Source organism: Dunckerocampus dactyliophorus, chromosome 6 (genome assembly GCF_027744805.1).
Source record: "Dunckerocampus dactyliophorus isolate RoL2022-P2 chromosome 6, RoL_Ddac_1.1, whole genome shotgun sequence".
Classification (NCBI taxonomy): Eukaryota; Metazoa; Chordata; class Actinopteri; order Syngnathiformes; family Syngnathidae; genus Dunckerocampus; species Dunckerocampus dactyliophorus.
The window spans coordinates 8,453,098-8,480,981 of NC_072824.1; the positions used below are offsets into that span (position 1 = coordinate 8,453,098).

At 42.8% G+C, this 27,884-nt stretch overlaps 1 protein-coding gene across 2 annotated transcripts in view; it reads right to left on the minus strand.

The window, feature by feature from the left end:
• The window catches only part of hhip (hedgehog interacting protein), a 48,908-nt gene extending 22,634 nt beyond the window's left edge, over positions 1-26,274 (minus strand). Inside the window, exons 1-4 of one of the 2 annotated variants that reach the window (XM_054778592.1) lie at positions 25,519-26,274; positions 20,328-20,520; positions 13,056-13,200; positions 6,825-7,026 (exon numbers count right to left, since the gene is read on the minus strand). In XM_054778592.1, coding sequence (XP_054634567.1) covers positions 6,825-7,026; positions 13,056-13,200; positions 20,328-20,520; positions 25,519-25,791 — 813 coding nt within the window. In that variant the 5' untranslated portion in view covers positions 25,792-26,274. Of the gene's footprint in view, positions 1-6,824; positions 7,027-13,055; positions 13,201-20,327; positions 20,521-25,124; positions 25,296-25,518 lie in introns of those variants that run through there. The other variant, XM_054778594.1, reaches the window with a different exon arrangement.
• Between the last annotated feature and the right edge of the window lie 1,610 nt (positions 26,275-27,884).

Below are 27,884 nucleotides of genomic sequence, written 5' to 3' on the forward strand. Positions count from 1 at the left end.
TAAGGATAGCCATAGGACCAGAAATGAATGTTTGTGCACCAAAGATGTAGTTTAGCAAATGAAAGCACAGGATCTGTCCTGGCTGTTCAGTACAACATAGCTCACAGTACGTGACAATAGGTCGAATGTACAACACAACAAACTGTGGCTGCATCCAGTTTTTCAACTTCCGATTTGATCGAGACGCCTGGATTATCTACTGATAATGATACTATTCTGATACCAGAGATAAAAGAATATCAGCAAATGTAGCCAGAAGAATATCAATGAATGTAGCTTTCTTCACACATGCAGTACCGCGCACGCACACAACCACTCAGCCTGTGGGGCAACACATAATACTTCGGTGTATATTGGATTTGAGGCAAATGGTGGTCACACCAGATACTGACTGGTTTTCTGACCCCTCTGAACCACCTCCAATACAGTTGAACTGCACATTTTGGAGTAGCCATTTAATGTGGCCAACCTAAGGCACACCTGTGCAATATTCATGCATCTTGAAATGCCACACCTATGAGGGGGATAGATAATTAATCATGAATGATAAATGCACACTAACACAGAGTTAGACAGATCTGTGAACAATATTTGTGTGAGATAGGCCTTTTGTGTACATAGAAATAGTTTTAGATCTTTGAGTTCAGCTCATGGAAAATGGGAGCAGAAACAAATGTGTTTTTGCTGGGTGTATGATTATTGTAAGGACCCAGAAGTTTTGTGTAGTGTTAAGAGTGCGGGTTAAGAGCTAAGTGTGATGTGACTGTCAGGCGGAGCACTTGTGTGTTTGTGAGGAGGGCGGCTGCAGTGCATGTGTGGAGACAGCTACAGCAACTCACAAACATGGGGCATGGATCGGAAATCTCCGCAGATGGTATTGTCAGTTTTCGATATATAAATTACGCTGGTGTCGGAACCCGATACCGATGCTGAATCAGATCGGCCCCATCTCTACTATAAACTCAGCTATGTCCCTAAGTGAAGAGACTCGCTCCTTAGGCACACTTCTCTCCATGGGTTCAATCACTATTTATTGTTAGAACGGCCCATAGAGCTAACTTATTTTTACATTTTTATGACCGAATGTAAAAACTAAATTTCCCCAAAATGTGACATATAGATCATCAAAGGTTGAGTAATTTTATTTTAGTTTAAGATTACCCTACAGCAGTTATACTTTATTTGCATCCTTAAATTGATAGTGTTATAATGTTACTTTAGATATTTTGTGTAGAGTTAAAGGTTTTATGATTATGACAGTTTGACCCCCCCAGAGATGATAACTTTCTATGATTGACTAGGGTTTCGAAAATCAGCAACCAGCATCATGCCAGCGTATTTATATTAACCTCAAAGGTTCGTATTCTCTGAGAAAATTCAAGCAACACATCCGGGATAAATGCTTCTGCCGCATCAAATGGGAATTGTTGTTCAAGCAGGTTTTGAAATAATTCACAAAAAAGCGCATGAATTGGACTGGTGCAGTCGGTGTGACAAACCAGAGATTACACATCATTTAGTGGTTTACTGCAACTCTCAGTTCTGTTTGGATGTTGTCAGGCGCAGACAGTGACACGGGCCACATGTGGAATCAAAAAGGGATGACTCGCTGCAAAGGAATGCATCAGAAGTAGCGATGAGCAACAGCAGAGACCCACACAATAAGCCACAGGGGTTCTATCAATCTGAATATTAAGTGCACTGTTGTGAAAGCTGTTGAGAAAACCCCAAACAGGCAACATTTCTCTGCAGAGAGGCCGACTAGATAGCGGCTGGCTGAATTCAAATAAAAAGGGGAGGTATTTAACGTGTCAGAGGCGAGGTGATTAAATTGCGCCAGGAGAAAGTCAGAATGTTTTATTGTCCGAAGAGCCTCACGTTGAGATGCTGGCTGCACATGCTGAATGTGGAGGTGAAGCGACCCATATCCCTAAAATAAACTAAAAGTAACCGCAATTCCAAAGAGGCCGTGATCCAAGGCCAAGGGTGACACTCAAGATAAACAGTGTTGCAATGGACGGAACTATTTGCTCCCTTGCTAATAACTCCTTGGATTGCTTCATTACAATAGCCGTCCCTTGATATAGCACTAAATACAGCCTCTGTCAACATGCTTCCAGTTGGGCGGAATGAATCTTTCGAGGTATTATCTTTTCATTTGTTGCAAACACCTGCCGCTGCTGCATTCCTCACTTCCCTCCACTTGTGTTCTCCGGGGCGCCGGCTTTGGCGGCGTCAGCGCACTCACAAAACTCTGCAGAATGTTGGGAAAAATGAAGTGCGAGGATGAGGAGGGGTTATATCATAAGCATCTCATTGTGCCTTTGACCCTTGTCTCGGTTTTAGAATGATGACAGCCTGGTAACATCATGTATGTTTGAGCATGTGGCCCTCCAAAAATGATCATAAATACTATCATATGCATGTTGGGCCTGGTGTTTTGAGTGTTTACATCAGCTGTGTCCAATCTTTTTCCACAGAGCGCCACATAGAGAGAAAAATGAGAAAGATGTGGGGGATTACTTTATATGAGGTTCTTCACATTTTGTTTACTTTAATTAAAAACAAATAAATGTATGCTTTGCGCATAGCATATTTTGGTCTCATGATCTGTAATTGTTTAGAATATGCTGCGGGCCGCAAATTGCCCCCAAGCCTGACATTGGACAAGCGTGGCTAACCAGTAAATACTTGCATTTTCAGGCTCCAAAATTACATTGTCATGTAAATGAAGTTTCAAAACAATGTAGTTTGTGTCTGGTTCTGATTTAGTGCTTTTTTTTTTTTTTTGACAGTCGTCCCTCGCTCCATCGCAGTTTGAATATCGTTCCCTCGCTCTATCACGTTTTTCCAAAACGTAATTAATTAATAATTGATCGCTGTTTCATGGTTGACCATGGCCTATTATTAGTCAAAGATATTGAAAGACAAGTCATATGTAGTATTCTGGTCACTACTAGGCTACTACTAGTAATGTTACGTTGACTGCACCTCAGGGGACCCTTCTGTGAAACTCCTCAAGTTTGCAGACAACATGACAGCAATTTATCTCATCCGGGATGGCGAGGAGTCTGCATACAGATGGGAGGTGGACTGGCTGGTCCTCTGGTGTGGTCAGAACCATCTAGAGCTGAACCCGCTCAAGACAGTGGAGATGACAGTGGACTGCAAGAGAAAGTCCCCTGCACTCCCCCAACCACAATCCTCAACAGCACAGTGTCTAATGTGGACACCTTCAGGTTTCTGGGAACCACAATCTCTCGGGACCTGTAGTGGTCCTCCCACATAGAAAATGCACGAAAAATGGCCCGGCAGATGTTATACTTCCTACGACAACTAAAGAAGTTCAAACTGCCCCAGGAACTGCTGACCCAGTTCTACACCGCAATCAGTCTGTTCTGTGCACTTCCATCACTGTCTGGTTTGGATCTACAACCACACAGGACAGGAACAGACTACAAAGGACCATCAAATCTGCAGAAAAAAATTATTGGCGCCGACCTTCCCTCCATATGTGACCTGTATTGGTCCAGGGCCAGGAAGCGGGCAGGGAACATCACTGCAGACCCCTCACACCCTGGACAGAAACTGTTCAAACCTCTCCCCTCAGGTAGGTGCTACAGAGCACTGTACGCCAAAACGTCCTGGCATAGAGACACTTTCTTCCCTCAGGTCGTCACTCTATTCAACAGAACACAGTTGAAGTACTATTTTTTCTAAAGTACAGTATATACAGTTTTTTTGTTACAATGCACATAATGTCCCGGCTTATTAATGACACACCCACGTACTTGAATTGCACTGTCATTATATCATTATCCCTTTTGCACATCTTAATCGTACTTTCTTAATTACTCCTTATTTATTGAGTGTCTGCGTACATGTACAAAGAGAGCTATTTTAACCAAAGCCAAATTCCGTGTTTGTATAAGCATACTTAGCCAATAAAGCCGATTCTGATTGATAGGACATTACCTGCATTAAGTCAGCCATCAAACCTATTCTTAGGCTTAGAAAAAATAAATTGGAGGTTAACTTGATAGCTCAGTAGATTGCTACGGTATTGTTAAAGTGGTGTCCGTCTTGTGTCACTTCAGGGATCCCGTAGCCTGCGCACAAGTGGTGCGCAATGTGATGGAAACAAAGCTAGCAGTATTGTCGTCATGTACAGTATGTCTATGTATGGCAGATTAATATTAGACTGGCTGTCCTGTATATCAATTAAGTGACAAATGTCATAGTTAGTATGGATGATAGGCTGAAGTCGACCTTTTTTCTTTTAAAATGCCACACGATCGGCCCTCATTACATTCTGTCTTATTATTGCTTATCATGTCTACTATATTAAGTAATATGATTATAAAGGTTACTACAGGGGTGGTATTTAATGCCTAGAGGGCTATAATAATTTAAAAAAACAATTTTAGAAGGTCATAAACAGGTTTTCTATGCTCTATCGCGGTCAAGTCTGGAACCAATTAACCACAATAAACAAGGGACAACTGTACAAATCTGATATCGCTGTATTAACATTTACTGAACACCTGATGCAATAATCATGTGCCTGCCCCAAAACATGGGGCAGCTACAATAATGGATGAAAACAATACTTTGCAAGCAAATCAAATCATTGTACCACTTCAACCATGTAGATGTAAATCCAGCCCGAGACCTCATTCTTGTCGACCCGCGTCCACTAAAAGACACATTTCACAAGAGTTGATGCTTGATGGTTTTATCTGGCCCATAAAACTCAAAGAAACTATGTTGGCCCTTTTTGCAGCGTTTCTGTCTGCAGCTGTCATGGCAGCCAGAGATAAAGAGGATAACATGCTGTGACTTATTTGTTCAAACTATGATATATCACTTCATTGCCACTGATCCAAAGGCTGATACATGTCAGTGGTCTGTCAGCTTTCTCTTGTGGCTCACAGATGTCTTCATTTGGAAAAGACACGCAACATGTCTGTTCTAATGTTGCACAGGCCTTTTTTTTTTTTTTTTAAAGAAGCAAGGTCAAGCATGGAATTTGTAATGATTTACACAACTCTGCCTTCAATTAGAAAATGCTTTACATAAATGAGAAGAAGATCCCTCCACAAAAACTGCATATGCACCCCTAAAAACTGCTGAAAGTCAAGTAAATATATTGGAGCTGACTCAGTCAGAGTCTTGTCCAATCACTTTGGAAGTGGGGGAAAATATCAAACAGTTGCGGGGAGACCACAGCGGTGAGGATGACTTGGATGGTGTGCATTTGTGGTAGGACAAGCGTACAGAGATCAAATTACAAAAGAACACCCACAGTGCAGCATGGAGCCCCACACCAAAGCAGCACAGCATTGTTTCGATGCTGCTTAATTGGCACATGGAGGCGGGGGTGCATAGAAGGAGTGGGGGATAGAGGAGGAAACACAGGACATTACAATCAAAGCATGTGCGTGGTACTGATGATAAACCTGTTATCTGGCCTGTCTCTGGGGGGGCCTTTGTATAGAAGGCAGCTCCATCCTGTTGATGCCGCCGGTAAACACCTTAGCCCCCCAGTTGCGTCCACCCTGTGTGGCTTGAGGGGGGTGGGGGTGTCACCCATCTGCCCGCTAGGATCACAGAACAAGACTCCTGGGACTGAGCCACGTCCTAACTACCATCATAATCACGTTATCCAGAGCCGGTGGAGAATGAGCAATGATAAGAGTGAAAGCGAGGGGGGGGGACAGAGGGGAAGAGAGAGAGGGAGGGAGAGAGAGAGAGAGAGAGAGAGAGAGAGAGAGAGAGAGAGAGAGAGAGAGAGAGAGAGAGAGAAGAGCAGGCCGTTGGGAGCAGTCACATATTCAAATGCCACACTTGCTTTGACTCCTTGTAAACAAATTGTGAATGGTGGCATGCGTGAGGGGCAAACTTCCTGTCTGGGAGCGTGCCCTCGAAATATCCCAGCAATGACATCTCCTCATGCAATCTGAAGAATTCTAAACAATTGAAATAAAAAAACAAAACTCTGCATCACTTCTTGCTTGCAAAGCAGAGCACAGAGTTGTACACTGGCCTACAATGGTAATGGAGTTAATCTGTTCCAGGGTCAAACTGTCACCATCATAACATCTTTCCTGACTGTCTCTAAGTGTAACTTTTAAGGCATATATTTAACACACATTATTGGTAATTTGTACAAACTTTGGATGTAGAGGTACCGCCGTGTTTCAACCCCGCAGGCAGGCCAGGAACTGAATAGAACTCGAACACGTGTTTGCATACCCCTTGGCTCCCAGTCAACCAGCCAAGTTTCCCCATTCGAGGCTGCTGACTATAACGCTGACAGGAGGTCAGGTAGACAAGGTAAATATTACTATTCCTTTACAAAACTTGTGTTTTATATCGACACATATAGGGAGTGAACCCCTTCACTTCATTGTAATAAGAATGGATCTAAGCTCATCAGAGATGCTGTAACATGAAATTTGTTGTGTGCCGTAATGGAACAATGTGGGACAGATTAGGCAAGCCATTAACCCATCTTGTGAGAATTAGCAGTGAGCACAATGCGAGCTGTATGTACAGTTAATTAGCAGAAAATAGCATAATGATTGGCCGCGATCATGTTTGATGAATGAGCTCTTGTTCGCCGCAATTATATAATTGAAGACTAATAGTGAGCAGGCACCGTTTTTAAGAGATTTGTCTCAGCACAGAGATGTTCCTCACGGTCAACAACATTAGCAGTGCTGGTGTTTACATAAGTGCAAACACTTTTATAGTAAATCTGTGTAGAAATACAAATATGTCCACTTTGTGAGAGCAGGTGTTTTTTCGTGACTCCCTCCTACCTTCAGGCCGCTCTGCACGAGCTTGTGGATGTCCAGGAAGGGCTCCTTGAGCAGCTGGAGTTCATGGGTCAGTATCCGGACAAATCCCTCCCTTTCCAGGACAAAGAGCCGCTGGGATCCATCCCCGCAGTGCACAACGGCCACCGGCTGCCGCAGACCACTCAACACCTCCTGGGCACAGTAGCAGTTGTGTTTGTGTTTCCTGGGCAACGGCGGAGATACAGAAAGGTCAGAGAGGAGGGACTGCAGGGACGAGCAATGCAGTTTGACGGTAATAGGGCATAGGAGAAAGGGAAAGGGTAGTAAGTGTAAGGCCACTAGTACACAATGTGAATGTTGTGTACATGATTTAATAACAGACAATCTAAACCAGTGGTTCTCAACTGGTGTATCGGGACCCAAAAGTGGGTTGCAGGTCTTTGCCTAGAAAAAACAAAACAAAATAATGTAATGACCCAATGTCTGTGAATGCACCTCACATTCTTGCCTATGCTATTTGCTTTTTACACCTCTGCGAGATGCATGTCATGTTTCTGGGCGACTTTGTCAAGCTTGAGTGGGAGATGAAGGACATCGAGTTGGAGACATAATGTGCCGTTCGTTCAATACACAACTGCAGATATCTGCTGGAAAACAGCGCGCCATAAAGACAGTCCGCAGAGGTTTGAGTTGAAAAATTCCCACAATTTGGATCACTACTTGTCACTGAGGGGTGATGGTGGGTCCCGCAACCAAACCAGTTGAGAACCACTGATTTAAACACCTCTCTTTTTAATTTGAAACCCATTCCTACTACTACTGTTCACATGAAAATTATTCATTGCTATTATTTGTTGTCATTAAGAAATGACCTGAATTACAGTCAATCCTCAGTTTTTGAACGTCGCAGTTTTGGTATGATTTGGGGTTTGATGAAAATTTTGGTAAAAGTTCTCGTACAATATGGCGGCGAAACAAACTTGCAGCTTGCCCTGTATCATTCCATGAAATCGAGTGCACAAACAAAGCACCCTACGCGTTGGTGACTCACTGTCTGTGCATTTTTTATTGAGTGTAACAGCTAAATAACCCGCCATGGGGCCAAAGAAAGTTGCGAGTGGCAGCATTTTGATAAGGAAGGTGAGAAACACTATGGAAGTCAACAACAACAAAAATTGAAAATCCAAGTATTAAGATGGTGTCCACTCCCCTACTTCTTCACCGACTTCACCAAGAAGAGTCTTCAATGAAAGGTAAAGTGATCTTAAATGTTCATTTCTCCATTTCATTTGTCAGTTCTGAGTATTTTGCATTGTTTTGTGCAGGTAAAATTATTATTATTCTCTATAATCTTAATAATATTTTAATTAATATCTTCGGGTGTCTGGAATGGATGAATTGGATTTACATTATTTCCAATGAGAAAAATTGCCTTGGTTTTCGTCCAACCGAGGTATCACTGTATTTTTTTTTGTTGATTCACAATTTGAATTAACATTCAATGATAAAAGAAGCAAACATTTTCCACCTATGTCAGTGATATTATGCCAGTGCATTTCCAGGTGTGTTTATTCACCAAACGTACCAGGCCTCAAAGGGGTAAGATGTTTATTTGAGTAGGGGCCTTTATTTGGACAAGCAAGACATTTTATGACAAGACTAAACCATGTTGCTGTATTTCTTGTTTATAAGTTCACTCACAAATAGGCGTGTAACAATTAATTTGAATAACGATTCAATTCGTATCATGATGTGTGGTTGTCAATATGATTCAAGGACTATATCTGTTCCTTTAGAACGATACGACCCGAAATGATTCAGTAACTTTAAATAGATTCAGTACGTTTTTTGCCAAAAATCCAACCAGTGTGACTATGTAATAAATACCTGGATACTGGACAGTGCAGGTGAAGTTTCTAGATTCTCGTTGTTTTTTGTAAGAGAATCAGGTATAAATTAATTATGGATATAAACAAAAAAGTAAACAACAATTAATGGCAAACACATTCACATTTTATTTACTGCTCTCTGCTCTCATTTTCAATATTCTAAAAATGTTCTAAAAAAGTACACTAAGTGCAATTAACACTTCAACAGTAGGTTTACCTGTCACTTCTGCTTTTGTTTTTCAACATAAAAATAATACAATATTAATAAAAATAAAAAATTAGCGCAACCAACATCTCTTCAGGTTGAATAAGCCGTGGTTGAACCTGCTACTTCTCTCATTTTAATAAACAAACAGCAGTGCACTAATGTTTAACAAAAGATCAAGTGTAACCAACTACTCTTCAATGACTCTACAGATTTGTTTTCAAAAATATCATCTAATCAACATGATCTAGCCACAGAACACTTCTCTGTGCATTCAGCGTCGTCAGCAGTACTAAAAACTCGCTCTGAATACACAGGTACCATTAAGCAAGGGTTGAAAGTAGAGGTAGCTCTTTCTCCTGGGGTCCCCACCACTTCATGGCATTTCCAGTCTGGCTGTCTCGCTTGTGGATTTTCTTTCTCTTTGGGTGAAGGAATCGCCATACAGTGCATCTAAGGCTTTCTTCTTACAAGGAGGTGACTTGTTTGGACTTATTTAGTACATCTCCCTTTTTGCAAAAGCCAAAGTGTTTCCGCACACTGGACCGCAATGGTGGCTTAATTATTTCTACCTCGCCGACTTGTCCTCTGCCATCTACCATGGTACGTTTTGTGGTCTGCTGGCGCATGGTGATGACGTCACAGACAGGCAGACTGAATCGAGTAACGTTTAACGTCTTTATCATCAAAAGTGCTAAAAAAAACCCAAAAAAACACACACATCGATATTAAGCCTGCCGTGCATAAATCCAATGCTTTATTTTCTAGTATCGATGCAACCGATTGATTACCTTTTAAACAATGTTAGATCAATATTTGTCGTCCGGAATGGCAACTTGCCGAACACAGATCGATGTAGTTGAATCATAGGAATATAAATCGATATATCAATGTAGTATGAATCGTTACACCTCAACTCATAAATATAATATGTATTATATTGAAAACAATATACAGTCATCCCTCGCCACTTCGCTTCAAGTTCCACGGCTTCACTCTTTTCAAAACTATATTCATTAATAAATTATGCTGTTTCGCCTCTGCGCTCTTGGGGCGGGTTCGGCGGTCTCCGGGGGGCGGTGCTGGTGCTGCGGGTGGCCCGTGTGCCGCCGCGGGGGCTGGTGGTTGCTGCGCTGTGGCGGCTGCTGGGGGGACCGGGCCGGCTGGTGGGTTGGGGCTTGGTCATGCTTGCGGGTACTGTGGGCCTGGGTGGCAGGGTGGGGGTTGGGGGCGGCTGCTGCCCTGGGGCCGGGCCCGCTGGGGGGGGTTGTGCTCTGTCGGGCGCTTGGGCGTTTGTCGCCGTTGCGCTTTGTGCTCTGCTGGGCCGCTGTCTGTGTCCTCGCCTCCCTCGGTCTGTCTGCGGGCTTGTCGGGGGTGGGGCTCCGGTGCGCGGGTGGTGTGCTGTCGGCTCTGGTGGCATGTGGCTGGTCTGGCTTCTGGTGGTTTGTGGGGTTCGTCGGCTGGTCTGCTGCTGGTCTCGCCTTCTCGGCTCTGGTGCTTGGCCTCCCTGCGGCTTGGGGTGCGGTGCTCCCGCTCCCTCTTCGGTGTTTGCTGGCCCGCGGGTGTCGGTTGGCGCTGTGTGGTGGTTCGCCTGGCTGCTCGCCCGTTTTCCTGCCCGCCTGCTCGGTTTCCCGCTTTCCTCCTCGCTGGCTCCCCTGTCTGCCTTGCTGGCGGCCTCCTACCGTTGGGAGGGTGTGGCCTGGTGTCTACCTGCTCCCCGGCGGTCCGCGCTCTCCGCGCCTGGGTTCTGGATTGTATGTCTGGGACCCCGGGATCCCCGGCTCCGCTGCTCCTTGGGTTACCAACGGGGGACAGGGTGAGGCTTCCGGGTGTCGGGCAGTCGACCACTGTGTGTGTGCGTGCGTGTGTGTGCGTGCATGTGCATGCGTGCGTGGGTGTGCGCGCTTGAGTGCGTTGGAGTGTATATGTGCGTGCGCGTGGGGGTGTAGGGGTGTGTATATGTGCGTGCGTAGGAGTGTGTATGTGCGTGCGTGTGTGTACTTTTATTTATTTATTTATTTATTTTAGTTATTTATTTTTTGGGGAGGGGGGCATACAGGGGTTTGCTCCGTGGGGTCGAGTGCTGGGTGATACATCTCTGCCGCCCAGGCTTCCGGGTGTCGGGCAGTCGACCACTGTGTGTGTGCGTGCGTGTGTGTGTGCGCGCGCGCGCGTGTATGCGTGCGTGTGCATGCGTGCGTGGGTGTGCGCGCTTGAGTGCGTTGGAGTGTATATGTGCGTGCGCGTGGGGGTTTAGGGGTGTGTATATGTGCGTGCGTGTGGGTGCGTTGGAGTGTGTATGTGCGTGCGTGTGTGTACTTTTATTTATTTATTTATTTATTTATTTTAGTTATTTATTTTTTGGGGAGGGGGGCATACATGGGTTTGCTCCGTGGGGTCGAGTGCTGGGTGATACATCTCTGCCGCCCGTGCCTCTGCCGGGTGGGTGGAGGGTGTGCCTCCTGCATCCCTGGGCGGGGCGGCCCTGTGTCGGGGGTCGGGCGGGGGTTGGCCCGGGGCGGGCCGGGCTCCGCTCCCTGGGGGTGGGGGTGGCGGGGATTGGCGCTTCCGGCGCGGGCGGGCTTCTTTCTGGTTGTGGGGGCGTCTCTGGGCCTGCCGGTTTGTGGCCCCCGGTACTCGTCTGCCTTTGTGGGGTGTGATCTTTCGCTGGTCTCAGGGGTTGGCAGTCTTCCGGCCCGCCGGCGCCCTGTCCTTGGCTGGGATTCCCTTTCTTCGGCCCCTTGCTGGTCTTCCCGGGGGGGAGGGCTCTCTGGGCTGGCTCTTAGGGCACTGATCTTTGTGCTGCCTGCCCCTGTGGGCCTGGTGGCCTTCTGGCGGCGGGGGCTCGGCCTGGCTATTTGGGGCGGGGCTCTCTGGGAGGTGGAAGGCGGCCCCTTTCCTTTCATACATTCTCAGTGACAATTAGACACCCACACATTCTTGCACCTTTATATATATGAAGTCTTACCCACATACAGAGATACCTGTACTTATGCACACTCACAGTACATACGTACTTCCCCACATTACTCACTGAGTTAACCAGGGTGTTATTATGTTGTTGGTTTTATTACAGCGACGGTGATATCAGCAGTATGACTATAGTTTTTTTTTTTTTTACAATGATGTGCATTACAGTAATTATCATTCTGTTCACTATCATGGATAATCATTTTCATTACTACAATTATGTGTGACTGTTTCAATGCAGTATTGTCATTGTGATCACTATCATAGTTCATCATCTCATGACTGCTATTATGTGTGACTGTTTCAATGCAGTATTGTCATTGTGATCACGATCATAATTCATCATTTCATGACTACTATTATGTGTGATTGTCATTGACAGCGTTGTCATTGTGGTTGTTGATATTGTTTTGTCCTTTGTCCTTAAGTCCTTGTTCGTCTTTATAGTTGTCACAGACATTTATTTGCTGATGTCGTTCTGTATGTTTCTGTTGTTCTGTTCTTGTTGTCACAATTGTTGTTGTTGCTGCTGTTGTCCTTGTCTCTTGTCTGTCTTCCACTGTACTACGTTTTTCTTTGCTCAAAGTATATAGCAATAAAGCCAATCAAAGACTTTTAGACTTTAAATGATTCATATTGAAAATAGCTAAACATTCCAGACAAACTCCACAGTGAGTTACAAATTAAGGTCAAGGCTGTCCAGTTTATTACAATCAATTAAGACCATTGAGTCCATATGTGCAGTTTTCTGCTACTCATTGCCATTCACTGGACCTGTTCTTGTATAAGCCAAACAAGTGACGATTTTTCATGTAGCAGTGCAGTCAGGTCTTTTAGCCTCAGGGAAAATGGAGATGAGAGGCCGCCCCTCTTTGGACAAAAAAAAAAAAAAGGTCACAGCTTGTAATGGTGATGAGTTGACCAGACTGATGCATTTCTATTGTGTGAGCAAAGCTGAGCAGAAGCACTCTAAACAAACTTGAGGATTAGACCGGGGAGCGCTGTCTCCAAAAGTGTACGAACGGGCCAGTGAGCATGTGACTCCACCTGTTGCTTCTACACGAACATGCAAATCAAGGTTGAATGTGATGAATCTGACTGATCTCCGTTGGCCGAAGGAGAAAGCTATTCCAAAAACAATAGCATGCATGTGCATATTCCACACTGAATAAACATCTGGCCACAAACCTGCTGATATCTTCTATTTTCTCATCTCCCAAGTAGTTGGAATCTTGGCCTTGTGGTTGCTTTCGTTGAAAATCTGGAAAGCATAGGCTGGCATCTCGTCTCCCATAGTATTGGCAGAACTCGTCCACATCAGCCTGGAACAATTCTAGCAAACACAAAAAAAGATACGAGTGGGTAGATTTGTGCAATGATATATGACGTGGAGTGAAACTTAGTTTGGTGGCGTATGAGTTGGTAATTGTGTGTGCAGTATCTATATACTGGATAAGAGAGAAGAGATGAATAATTGACAGAAAGAAAAAAAGGATATGTACTGTGTGTGTGTGCGTGTGAGAGAGATGGGTCAAACCAAACCACAGGGAGGAACGAGCAAGGAGACATCAAGCCAAACCAAATGTGGACAAGATTTTTTCAGGCTACAAAGTCCATGGAGAGAGTGGGGATGCATTCTGGATTGTAATTTACACTGACATGATTTTGGCATATGCTCTAATGTTTGTGCGTATCAAATAATAAATACTTGACTTTGCTACAAACATTTATTGACAACGTATACCAACTGTCAGTTTGATACAAATGTATGCCGTCTCCTGGTGAGCACACGAGACATGGGAGTCTTTGGGAAATTGGAAAAAACCCCAGGAACTCAAAATGTTTGGCCTTCAGTATATACTAAACAGGACTGAGTATGTTTAGGATATTAATATTCTTCGTACACACAAACATATCATGTAGTAAACTGGCTCAATGTGCGGTCGATTCTTGGCTGAACCGAGTTGCCCTGTCGATGTATAATCAATGGAAACAAAATAACTTGTATTTGGGATAAACCGAAAGCTCAGCTCAAATGATCAAAAAGCCAACCTTTTTGTGATCAACTCCTATTATTCTATTTTTTTTATTTATAATTAATCATACAAGCCCAAAATTATCTGCTAGAAACAACATCAGTACCATTTTTTCTTCAACTAATGGCCTCATAGCCTCATCCAAACCAAGGCAATTTGTCTAATGGGAAATAATGTAAATTAAATTATTCCGTTCCAGACACACAAAAATATTAACAAAAAATGCATTTTATAGAGAATAATTATCGTTAAAAACAATGCAAAATATTTATAAATGATGAATGCATACAACTTATTGTTGATGCAGACTTCCCGTACAGCCTGGCAAGATCAAATTCAACAGTGTTTCTCAACTTCTTTATGAAATTGCTGCCACTTGCAGCTTTCTTTGGCCCCATGGAGGGTTAGTTGCACTCAATAAAAAATGTACAGACAGAATGAGTGAATCAGCAACACATAGCGTGCTTTGTTTGGGCACGCAATATTGTCCGAAAAACTTGACTGCACCTCGAAATAGACGCCTTTATTTTTTGCCTCCAGGCTGTAATGTGTGCTTTGTGCGAACAACATGGCATCTGCTAAGCTCATATTTAAGGTAAAAAAAAAAAAAAAAGTTATGTTACATGACACGCCGCCGAAGCAAAGCTGCTATTCAATAATATGTCATTTTTTTAAAGCAATTGCACATATCGAGGTCTTCCCCCTAAAAAATACCCTACACCTGGTAGGTGCTTAGTATTCTTTGCGGTTAAAGAAATTAAAGTCCCCAGCCTCTCTATGAGGAAACATGGAAAGCTACTAAGAGCAGCATATTTCATAGAAGAGCTGTGTTTTTTATGTTTCTCATTCCTCTTTGACTGGCATTCAGATTGTACAGCCGCACACACAAAAAAAACAGTGCTGCCCAAACAATATTCCCAGCAAGATGCAAAGTGAGCAGGGCACCTCATGAAACCCCCTTTGCGACCTAAAAACAATCTTGGCAATATTGTTTCCTTTAGTGGAACCCAGAGGACAGAGGGGAGCAAACCCACTGGCGATAAAAACACAAACAGGCCCCCCCCCCCCACTCCGTCTTTCATCTACCTCTCATGCCACACAGCCTGCGACCACAAGGGCTGACCGCAGCAAATAGTGGAGGTGATAGGATATCCCCCTTGAACATCTAAACACAACATGGAGATCAAACGCGCATAGGGAACACAGCTCGGGCTATACCACCCACCCACTTGTGTCGGCAGTTATCTTAACCGTGCTGGCGTGGGACTTTGGGTCGGGAGTGAGTGCAAGGGAAAGAAGGTAGAGGGGGAAAAAAAGAGGAATAGTGGTGGAAAGGTGGGAGGCCTGCGGGCTGTGAAGTGAGAGCGAGGTCCAGTAAACGTCAAACTAATCAAGGTCCAGTTGGTTTGATGAGTGCAGCGTGACGTGTATGGCTGCAGTACAGTCACTGCACGTATGACAAATGCTTCAGAGCAGAAAAAACTGTCTCGTGATGATAAATAAATCAATAAATAAATCACCAAATAAATGAACTTGATCATTTTGCCGGCCTCCAAATATTGCCATGTGCATGCGGGTCTGTTTCATAGAACAACGGAGAACAGAGTGAGACCTCCTGTCAGTCATGCAATCGCACTGTGTCTGCAGGGGAGGAGATGATGGTAGCATACACAAAGCAAAAGAGAGGAGCCTCGTCAGGAGCAATAAAAAGGTAACGTTTTACAAGTTAAGAGGAAAAAAGATTTTTGCAAAGCCAAATGCCACAGCCCCCGTGTGAGAACATTAATGAGCAAGGTGAGACCATCAAAATGAACAGGCCAGTATGCCGGATTTGTTCCAAAGTGGTAGCATCATAAAAGGCAATCCAACTAACTTGTCCACCTCAAACATACCCAACCGACCCAGTTTTCCCATCTGGGACCAAAACTACACATTGTGAAGCAGCGTCTCCGTCCCAACAGTCAACACTCATGGAGACGTTAAGGTGGCAAAGTGAATACAAACGGAACAGTGCAAAATGGTGTGCATTCACAGAAAGTCATCGCAAAAGAAATACTGCTCTTTAATACAGTTGAAAAGCCAGCATTTCAAGAAATGCAAACGTTTGACAGACGGTACGAATTGCCTGTGCGAAAATACATGTCACAAAGCCAATTCTGCAACTTTACAGCATGAAAGATGACATATTAAAGAAAACATTGCATTATTATGATATATCATTATTATTATTATTATAACAGTGGCTTACTTAGTCTAAAAAAAATATTGTTTAGTGTCAATTATTTGCTGGACCATAAACATTTGAAAACGCAGCTGCATTGTTTTGAGACTTGGTCAAATAAAAAAAAATTTTCAGTGTACTTCCCTTAAAATTAATGTTAGAATCTCGTCTCGTCTGGTGGATCCAATTGCATGCATCATCTTGTCTCGAGAGTAGGGTGTCTCGTGACACCCTTAGTAATGACCCACAGTCCGTGAACGCACCTTGCGTCTGTGCTATTCGCTTGCTACGCCAGTAAGAGGTGCCTGCCATCTTTATGACTTGGTCAAGCTTGAGCGGGAAGGGCACAACATCGAGTGTGGACTTAAGGTGCTGTCCAACTGACACACAGTTAGTCAGCTACATATCTACTGGAGAAGAGTGTGGCATAAAGCGATAGCTGATGTTCTGTTACGTGGGGAAATTCTTTATGGCGGTACTGTTTAATATCCAATTCAATCTACTGGTCCAGGCAGAGGGCTGGTCTACAGAAGAATCGGTCCTCTCATTATTATTCAATTAGCAACTGGACTTGCGTGATTTTTAACTTCTTGTTTCACTTCTCATTCAGGTCCATGTGCAAATGCTCTGATTCAACTCCCCAGCTATAACATTTTGATAATCTTCACACAAACAAAAATATTTTTTTAATTTGTGGATAATAACATGTTGCTGAACTTTTTTTGTGCTGCGTTGTTTTGCACTCTCTCAAATTCAAACTGAATCTTAATGTCTTTTCATTAAAGTGACAGTTTGCAACGGGCTCAAAATGGCACCGCCAGCGCTTAGCACCGGCCCCTGTGCAGGTCCCTCGTGTCCCTCCTGTTGCCACAGTTGGTGTCAGAAATGGGATGGCTAGTCGCGAGAAAGAGTGCTCACCTCCCAAAGTGCACAGGCCTGCAGTCCCAGTGACTGGTGCAAACTGGAGAGGCAGCAGCTTCAGATGCAGCATGGGGGACATCATCGGACACTCCCCCCAAAAAAGTATTTTCTGGAGACTCACTTGAGACTGTTTCTTCTCTCACAGCAGGAACTAAAAATCAATTAGTTTTGTTGCCTTTAAACATAACCGAAATGGGTTAGCATGGCCTCACTGTTAGGAGAATGACGGTTCGAATCTCCGTTTGGGAATCTCTGTGTGAAGTTTGAGTGTTCTTCCCGTGCGTGCGTGAGTAAGTTTTCTCTGGGTACTCTGGCTTTCTCCCACATTCCAAAAATATGCATTTTAGGTTAACTGGAGGCTTGAGATTGTCCATAGGTGTGAATGTGAGTTTAAATGATTGTTTGTCAATAGGTGCCCTGCGACTGGCTGGGAACTACTGTAGTTTAGGGTGTACCCTGCCTCCCGCTTGAATAACTTTGAAAAACACTGTCCAAAACAATGTATAATTAAAAATATTCTCAAATGCATCTTTAACAAGAGAGCTCGAGCATGCAGACGAGAGGCAAAGAGGGAGAGCAGGGAGTAGAGACAGAGCTGTGTCCATATTCATGGCTCCCCAGCACTGAAGCTTCCATCTGGTTATCTTCCAAGGCAACCTGGGTGGCCCACCCCAAGCACTTGACATCTTGATGCACTTCAGCAGTTTTACATACACACAAGCTTTGTAGAAAAATAAATGTGTCATTCGTCACCACATATGCTGATCTGTGGCGGAGGAGCACAACACTGGGAGGGGAGGAAAGGAGGGGCTGGGGGGTGCACTCCTCCCTGAGCCCACATGTGTCAGCTCCTGGGCAGTAACGCAACTCCAGACGTTTTTGCACTATGATCTCCGCTGTAGTGCGGCAGCGTCATAGCAAGCGAGGATGCCAGCGCAGCATTAGGCGCAGACAAGAATGGGTTATGTTGGAATGCTGCATGTTTGATATTCAACTCGTGTTGCAGCGTACCGTATATGTGGGTGGGCGGGTTGGCGACGAGGGTGTTTGCGAATCTCCTCTGTAGATTTTAATCAGTTTGTGGCCATGAGACATTGAAGGAGTACTTTAAGCCAGAGGAGGGTTTGCTGTGGAAGGGTGTTTGATCATATTTGGTATGCACTCAGGAAGGCACAGGTAGCGGTCATCTTGCATCCCTTCAAAGGTTGCAAAGAATTCTTTTGAACAGCAACGTTTCCTACCTTTTAACATTTCACATTACAACAAGTGCTGGATCAACTACTTTTTTTTGCCTTGTTGGATGTATTATATTCAATCCCAGAACAGAGCTCACACATCAGGGGTGTCCAAACATTTTCCACTGAGGGCTGCATACCGACAGTTTGATGGATGCAGTGGGCCACTTGGATATATTTGGGCATGAAAGATACAAAAAACAATTTGATGTAGGCAGTTTAATTGAATTTATTCAATTAATAAAGAATTCATACTATTTTTACAATATGCCAATGGCCAATAAAAAACAAGCGACTGGCCAAATATGGCCCCCAGGTTGCACTTTGAATGCCCTTGCAATACATTACTGGGGCTCTACAATTCCACACAATTTCCACATTAATGCTAACCCAGAAATGTATTTTGAAATTACTATTTTTATTACTGTGCTTTACTGTAACTGTGTTTTTAAAATAGAGGGTTTTTTTGTAAGTAAATTTAAAATAGGAAAAATTTCACAATGTTTTTTGTATGCAGTGTAAACAGCTAAGAGCATTTTTTACGGATTGAGTAAGAGCTCAAACAATGCACCAAGATGAGCGAATTCAAGAAACAACACAAGCAGTTGATGTTTGCAAAATACAAGGAAGAAGAGTCTTGAAATTGTTTTGTTACGCTTGTCTCTGTATATTATTGTTCATTTATTATTACACTGATTATTATAAATGATTTCTATTTATTGTGAAAAAAATCTTCATAATTTCATCATCATATTGTTACATTACCTTATCATTCTTCTATGTATTAAAAAATCACATATGGAATACAGGAAGTGAATAAAAGTTACTGTAAAAGATGTGGAACGAATGGGGGGTAGGATTAAATAAACTTGGTTTCTTCCTACTCCTTTTGGACATTAATGTAAATTGAATGATGTGATGTATTCCATTGTAACTTGAATGCATGTTCAAATAAAATTAAACCATTACCATTTTTACACTATGACACATTGTCAACCAATAAAGCATGTTTTAAGCAAAGTTTTGTTTTGTTTGAAAAGGAAAACTGTTCATCTTTAACATAATCAACAGAAATGACAGACAAAATTTCGTTGATTGCCATTACGGAAAATGAACGGCATACTTATCGGATAAATGTTATTTTCAAATACTACGTAAAGTTTGTTTTTCTAAGCGAATGTCTATAATTTAAGAATATTATTTTGGGGCAAACAGATTCATCGCTGACATCAGCATCTTCTTCTTTATACAACAAACATGTTGAGAGTGAATCAACAGCGCCTCTGCTGGTTGCAGCCAAGTAGTGCACTCCATTTTGACTCAACTGCTTCATGCCGTGCTTAATCAAAGTCAATTAATCAGGCAATCCCAAATAGCATCAGTTATAATGTGACTGTATTTACAAAGGCACCATGTCGGAGAAAGGCTTCGTGCCAGGGAATCATGTCTGGACCACACGAGGATACATGTGTCCTGAGTAGAAAATCAACTCCAGCAGTTGAGTCTGGTATCCAGGAACAGGTCATTTGATCCATTTTGCTCCGCTTCCAAGCCCCACTGCCTGGGCTGGTGTTGATTTTTATTTTATTTTATTGTTATTAGTTTTTGTTGTAATAGTTTGTTTTCACACCCACCTGCACCATAGCGGAATATTTTCCACGCACATGTAAACCAAAGTCTGTGTGTGGCTACGACAGTCCAGGCTGGAAAACATGTCCGTATTTTGTTATGCTAATTAAAATAAGCTCCAAACACGCAGAACAAAACACCACAAGGGCAGCAGGGGTGTAATCTAATGAAAAACGTTACGGATGCGTTGACGAGCAAAAGCAAAGCAAAGAGGGACAAGCTAGCAAACACATGAGGGGTGGTCAGCAACAAATGAAGGTGAGGTCAGATGAGGTAAGAGCTGCATAAATAAATATTCACTGAACATCTTACAAGGCCAACAAGTGAATCTCTGTGATTTGCTTCGTGTGTGTTGCCTTGCAAACTATCAAAAACAAATCCAAGTCACATTCAGGGACATTTTTAAATGTGAAATTACCTGGTATGTGTCCTCTGCAGGTGTAGTAGAACTCACGGCAGAAGTCCTGGCATAGCTGGGGAAGGTCCGGCTCCCTGTGTGGCATTTTGTCTGTGTCTGAGGAGTGGAACAACACCTGGGCATTGGGGGAGCAGCGGGCACACTTGATCTCCTCCAGCAGACGTCCACATTCTGTGTTGTTGGTGGAGAAAATCTGGACACCACACACATAAACACACACCAAAAAAAAAATTACATCATTGGATTAAAAAGGTTTTGGGATAAGGTAGACAGTAGCTTTTATCATGTTGGTATAAAATGAAATAATGTAGTTTGCTACGACATGATGTCAGGTATGGGAAGTTGTGTCATATCCTGTGTGGACATCAAACAGATGTTCACAACATTCAAAGTAAAATAATATACATATATCACAATGATGATATGAATGCAGGGTTTCCACGACATATAATTGATCGCGGCGATGCGCCACTACAAAATAAAAGCCGCCACACCTTAAAAATTTGGGTTTTTTAAAAACTTGAAAACAATTTAAAGTAATATGTTGTATGAAGGCATATATATGCTATACACATACATATATGGCTTATTATATCTGTACACATATTGACCACAATTAGTTTGAAAATGATTTAAAATATCATAAAAATGTTTCACTGCACTTTATTTTGATAAGCATGCACCAAAATTGCCTGTCTGCCTTGCTGGCACTTGACTAGTGATCAGATTGCAACACGTCTTGTGTTGACTTTCACTTTGTTTCTCATTATCAGGAGAATGAACAATAGCCCGTAAAATATGCCAGCGTGTGTGATCGCTCACGTTTCAATATCATTACACTGATACCTGGCTGGCGGCATCTAGCTAGCTAAGAGCTACAAGTGGCTATTACGTTCATAGGATACATCAATCATCGATTATCATCACAACTTACTTTTTGAAAGTGCCACTTAACAATCTTGCTCTCTTGTTATCATTATAATACTTATGGCTTGTCTTCAAAACACTAGTTACGTGTCGAAGTTGTGGACCTGAAACACGTAGTGTGTACAGCTTTAGACAGTGACGCTATCACAGGGGTCTCCAACAGGTAGCACGTAAGCCAGCAGTAGCTGATGTTGAGTAGTTCACCAAAAAATATTTGCTTCACCTCCTAGTATTTTTGTAAGTGTTCTATGCAAACATGACAGCTGTATTTAATGACAAATGAGCACACTCAGTGGAGAAATAAAGTGCCATTTAAATGTTGGCAGTGCTCCCAGCAACTTTGACATTAAATTTGCAGGTTTGCAATGTTCTCGGTTCATGTTTGGCTTGTGGTTGAAAAAAGTTAAATGCTGTAAATACTAAATAAACCATTAAAAAAATTGCTATTTGTCTTTTGTTTTTTAATTGCAGACGCAGCAACGCCACGACACAGCGGCAACAGTCCGCCCTCCTATGCAGCCCACCACCACAGCTTCAAAAAATCCTAGAGGAAACCCTGGAATGGGTAGTTTTTAAGGAAATTTAGTCAAATGTCCATCCCTACAACAAAAATAATTAAGTTCCGGTATTCTCTGCAGTTCAGTGACTAAATAATAGGTGAGTCAGGCTTAAATTGGGGGATTGTACCAACACCAAAAAACTGCACAAGCAAATGGAAATGGACTAAATGAGCCAAAGCAGACAGACAGTCAAGGTACAACACATTCAGACATCACTTGTATATTACTGACGTCTTTTTCCAACATGGCACATTCAAATATATAAACTATAACATATGAAGCATCAGTGTATTTTTCCTCTTTAGATGAAATGCCAGCTATTTCATATAATGATACATACATCATACTGTATCTTCCACAAATCACCACTAAATGTTACAGGTAGCGTTAAATCTTATATTTTCCCCCCATAAAGACAATAAATTAGCCATTCTGGAGAGTATCCCTTGTGACTGGAAAAGTCTTTTTTTTTTACAACTCCGAGGTCCGACGAATGTATACTCATTATGCAAAAATACACAGGGAGTTACTTCAAAAAAAGAAATGAGAAGAATTATTTATGTAACAAATTAGCTGCAATAAAACACAGTGTAATCTGTCTTAGGTCAAGAGCGGTGTCGCTTGGGTAGTCAGGCAGGCAAGCAGGCAGGAAAGCAGGCTGGCAGTACTTTGCTCTGTGTGAGGTCCATGTGTAAACACAAATTTAGAGATAGACAGGCACATCATTCCCTCTCTGGTATCAACAAATTAGCAGTCTGTCGAAGTCAATTAGCTCAGAGGACCCAAGGCTAACATAAGGAGACCTTACACTTGCACTCCCTGAGTACGGAACAAACTGCTACTGAGGAAAAGACTATTTGGAAGTGTTGACCCAAAAAGGTACTAGATCCTCTGGTTAGGAACCAAACTCAATGTGTTTACATTCATAAAAACATGAGAGAAACCTTAAATTTGCTATGGAGGTGTTTTATCACTTAAGACTATGGCATATCTCACAATGTTTCAAAATACCTCAAAAGAGCATGAAAGTGCTGCTTTTTCTTTGGCTTTTTATTTTTTTATTCATAAGACAGCAATTGACCAACAGCCATGGGAATGAGTGAGCTTAGCAAAACTGTACAGGCTGAAGTCTAGGAAGCGGCGTTCACATTACCTGTTAGCTGCTAGGCACTGACTGACTTGCTGCTATACTTATCTTCTCTTGTGAAAGGTTGAGTGTTTTTATTTGCACTTTCATTGCACCCTGTTGTATCGTTTTAACATACTCATGGTACGGCAGGCTAACTTATTTTTAAACATTTATGGCTTTCTTGTGACTGTTGTAACATTTCACAGTGGTTTGAGTATTTTTACACTTGTAAGACTGTTGAAATGAGATTTGTGTGAGATGCATCTGTGAAACGATTCAATTTACATCACAATTGGATCAATCCTCATTAAAGATGAAGCCTTTACGGTTCAAAGGTTTTACACCCTGGAATAGATAACCTCCATTATTTCCTAAGGGAAAATGTTTAAGAAACCAAACCAATTGGATTGGTGTTAGGCCTTTAAGGTTCCACTGTATAGAATTGATGAGAGGATGCAAATGGTGGTAAATTAGGAGGTACTGTATTGTCACAAAAAAGGCAGTTCCAGGTTGCACGTGTTCCTTCATAATGTCATGCAGCGATGTGGGCATGCCTGCCCTCCTGCTCTAAATTGCCTAGTGATTCCGAGTGCCACGAGCTGGCACCGGCTCCACTTTGAGTAGCATTTGTGTGCTCTCGGCCGTGCGCTGTGTCCATATGTTGCCGGGACACCCTCCAATTTTGCCATCATCCAAAAAAGCAGAACAAGCCTTGCTTTGTTTGCGCTGTTTTTGCTTCTCAGCTGAGAGAAGGGTCAAGCTACAGTGTAAAAGTCATTGACGGTTAACTCATGCAGGTTTGCATCCAGTGCAAGGAGAGACTTTTTTTGTGGAAAAGAACACTTGTCATTCAGTTGCAGCAAATCTGTGATGCTCTGCAAACCTCTTAAAGAAGCAGTGGGAGGGAAAAGCAGCCATGTAGGCAACACTAAGCCCCAACAAAACACTTGTCCTCAGGGAATAGGTGTATGTTGGTTCGCAAAGGGGGGGGGGATAAAGTGAAGGACCCCTCCCAAGGGCATTAACACTTGGACAGGGCTGCTGACTGCAACGAGTAAAAGGGGGGTGATGTTCTCCAGCTTCTCCCATTAGCCAAACCAACAAACACAATGGCGTTGTTATTCTTTGGCCATAATCAGAATGAGCTCCGTGTGTGGGCAGTGTAGCTGGGAGGAGAAGTCGACTTGGTCCTATTCAGTCTCCTCAAGCCCCCCCCCCAATTTGCATGACTTGAGGAAATTAAATTATGCAACATGGCTTTTTTGTCTTTTGGGTTACTACCACCCAGTCACTGAATGATTGCAGCAAGGGTTTTACATGGAAATAATGCATGGTGAAGTCATTGTTACATGTTTTGTTGCTTTTACATAATATTCTACAAGATTCACAGGACTATTTCTTAAACACATAAGATGTTGCTTTAATTGAGCCTCAACAAATATTCCGGAAACTTCACATGAGATAAGATGTCGCTTTGCGGACAATTGTGGACACACCACAACTGGGCTAGAGCTTTGCTAGAACCTAATGGAAAATACTGGAATCTTGACATGAGTGCTTCCTGAGACACATGACAGATAAGATGTCAGTATAGTCTGAAATTACATCACATACAGTAAGACAACAGGTGTTGCTTTGCTGGAACTTTATGGACACACAACAGTTAAGATGTCGCTTTCCCAGAACCTTATGGATTATTCTGGAAAACCTTCATGGTCCTTATCTTACTGTTCCTTAAACACATACAGTATGATAACAGATCAGATGAACTACATTACCTAGAACTGTTCCTTGTGACTGTTACATGAACGTGTCACTTAACTCCTGTTCCGTAAGATTTCAGGTAAAATGCAGCTGAACTAGAACATGATGGAATATTATGAAATGATTACTGTTCCTTGAAAACAGTACCCTTCACGTGACAGTTCCTGGTCCGTAACAGTTACGGAATTTTTTGGGACTTCCATGCACTAATGTGACAGATGCCACTAAGACAGAAACCTTACAGAAAATTCTGGAAACTTTACATCACTGTCAGCAAGATAACAGATGCCACAAAACTAGAACCCTCAACAGAATATTCTAGAAACTTCACAGACGTAAACTAACAGTTAATAGGCAAAGGTGATCGCTAACTGCTAAGAAGTGGTAGCGGTTTAGGGTTTACGGTTGCCCTCCTACCTTTGCCGGGACGTTTCAGTCCAACACCGGCTCCCCAGCTGGAAAACGTCGGTGTAAAATGACCATGGTAACAACTGTGACGCACCGGACATGGTTTATTAAAATAAAGCCAAGTAGAATACGATAACTTCGGTACGCACCAACTACAAGGTAGGTATCGTAAACGGCGAGAAAGTGACGTAAACAAACAATAAATAACAACAATAATGTCACTTTACGGCACATCTTGTTTATGTTTTTGTTGCGTGGAGCTTTGCAAGCAGCCTGCAGGCAAACCACCCACCAGCACCACTATAAACCACCACCAGCCGCTTCTGACAATAAGGCAGCATTACAAAGGTTGTTAAAAAAGCGCATTGAAAAGCCAATGAATGGACCTTATTAACCTTCTTACCCGGGCATCCCTGCGGTGAGCGATCTGGTACGCGGCTCTCCTGGTGGGACAGCAGGACACCCGCGGGTATAACCTGTGGCAAACGTCCCCGCTGCCGGTGCCGTCCAGCAGGACTTTCCTCTCCCGCTTCTTGAGGCGCTTGGGCAGGCTGCCGTCGTAACACCGTCGCCTCCTGGCGCTCAGCTCAGCTCCCCTCTCGCCGAATTTCGCATCTCCGCATTCCCACACGTTGACAGCGATGGCCAGCACTAGCACGAATTGCAAATGCTTCATTGTCTTGTTTTTTAATAATAAAAAAAAACCCAGCAAAAATAAAATTATTCCACAAGTTATCCCCCACCGCTCTCCTTGTCTGCAATGAAATATGTTATATCAAGGCTATATATGTGTGTGTTTATTACATTTACAGCTTGCATACGTGAGCCAAGAAGAAAAGTAAAAACATGCTGCACATAAAAGCAGGTGCCGCGAGTTGGAATCTATTAATAAATGTATTAAAAATAAATACCATGCTCCCCCCACAAAAAACTGCACAAAAACAATATTACAATTTTATCCAGATGAACATAAAAAGTGCAGCCCCAAAAAGAAGAGTCTTGGCGTTCCTTTCAGATGTAATCCCTCGCTGTGTGGATGCATGGAGCCAAGAAAAAGGTAGCATGCAAGACATAAAAGTTCTTCTTCTTCTTCTCCCACACTAAAAAGTCACCAGAAGTGCTCACATGTTTTGTCTTTGGTCTCTTTCCTCCTTTTTAACTAGCGCGCTAGAAGAGCACCGTGACGTATGTGAGTCGGCGGGGGCGCGCGCACACTCACACACATTCTGGGGCCAGGCGCGTCCACGTCGAGGTCGACGGTCACCTGGCTGGTGGGGGTGCACACATAAGGGCACACCCGCTATTGTTTTGGAAATGACGTGTTGCATTTTTGGCAAAAACATGAGATGCTGCAGCTCAACAAGAATTTTGTGATAAAAAATCACTCATTTTGGCATCAGTGTTTTTTTTGTTTGTAATAATTGTACATCTATACCCGAGTAAGTCAGCAATAGGAAGATTTTTTTGTTTTTGGGGAGCTAAAGACCTACCTCAAGGTGACTGCTCCTCTGCTCTCGCCACTTCACAAACAGCTGTTTAGTGAACAAAGCATGGTTCGATGCCAAATTCTCCCATATTCATCCAATTATATCCATATCCAATTCTTTGTTACTGTTTGCTGATAACCATTAGTTAAACCAACCAATCTAGTAGGGCGTGTCTCTATGCAGCCAAGCAGGGTCCTGGGGCCGACCGTAGACCCCTGACCAATGGCAACGGAGTAGGCGTGGTCAGGAGAGCAGTCTGCGGAATCCGAACGTTTTGGCCAAGAGGAGAAGAATGCAGATTTACCTTGTGCACAACTTAATATTTGTGGAGTATTTTATGAAAAGAAACTGGCCCCACTGGGATCCAATATCATTTTAAAAGCCTCTGAAATGAACAGAATTGGGTCCCTTTAAAGTCCACAAATCATATTAATTCATTTTGTAACTTCTGCCATCTAGTGGAAGAGCATTTAATTGTTCTGCCTGTCACTATAGGTCGCTGGTATAGATAGATGAACAGAGATACATTATTTGTACAGCAGTAATTAATCACTAGTCTCCACATCACGTATTAAGGTGGTTCCAACGGCAATTTTTTTGTTGTTGCTATTTTCCTCAAATTTGGTTTATTCCAAATTGACAGCTTTACAGGTTCCACTATATCAGGGGTGTCAATTTTTCTTCACTGTGGTGTGACCTAAACCCTCTTTTGGAATGTTTTGATGCAGGCTGTGTTTAATTTTAATTATAAAATATGTTGCGGGCCAATAATAAACGGGCTGTGGGCTGCAAATGGTTCCTGGGCTGGACTTTGGACACCCCTGCACTATCTCTTTTTAATTTACGTATACAGTGGTACCACAGTTTTCATTATTAATGTGTTCCAATCCAAAAACTTACAAAAACAGAAGCAATTTTTTCCATAGGAAATAATGTAAATCTAATTCATCCGTTCCAGACACCCAAATACATTTTTGGAGAATAATTTGTTTTTTTTTATTTGAAATAATTAATTTAACATAATTTTCACCTTTATTAAGACTCGTTGGCAAGGACGGTGAGGAGCGGAGAAAGAGGAGGGGAGGTACTCTTAGTACTCTGAGATGAGTTCTTTCTTGAATTCAGCAGTATTGCTATCAAATTACTGCCACTTGCAAACTTGTTTTGGCTCCATAGCGGGTTATTTAGCAGTCACACTCAATACAAAAAAAATGCACAAACGGTGAGTCAGCAACGCATAGGGTCCTTTGTTTGGCCACATGACTTTGTGGAACGTTACAGT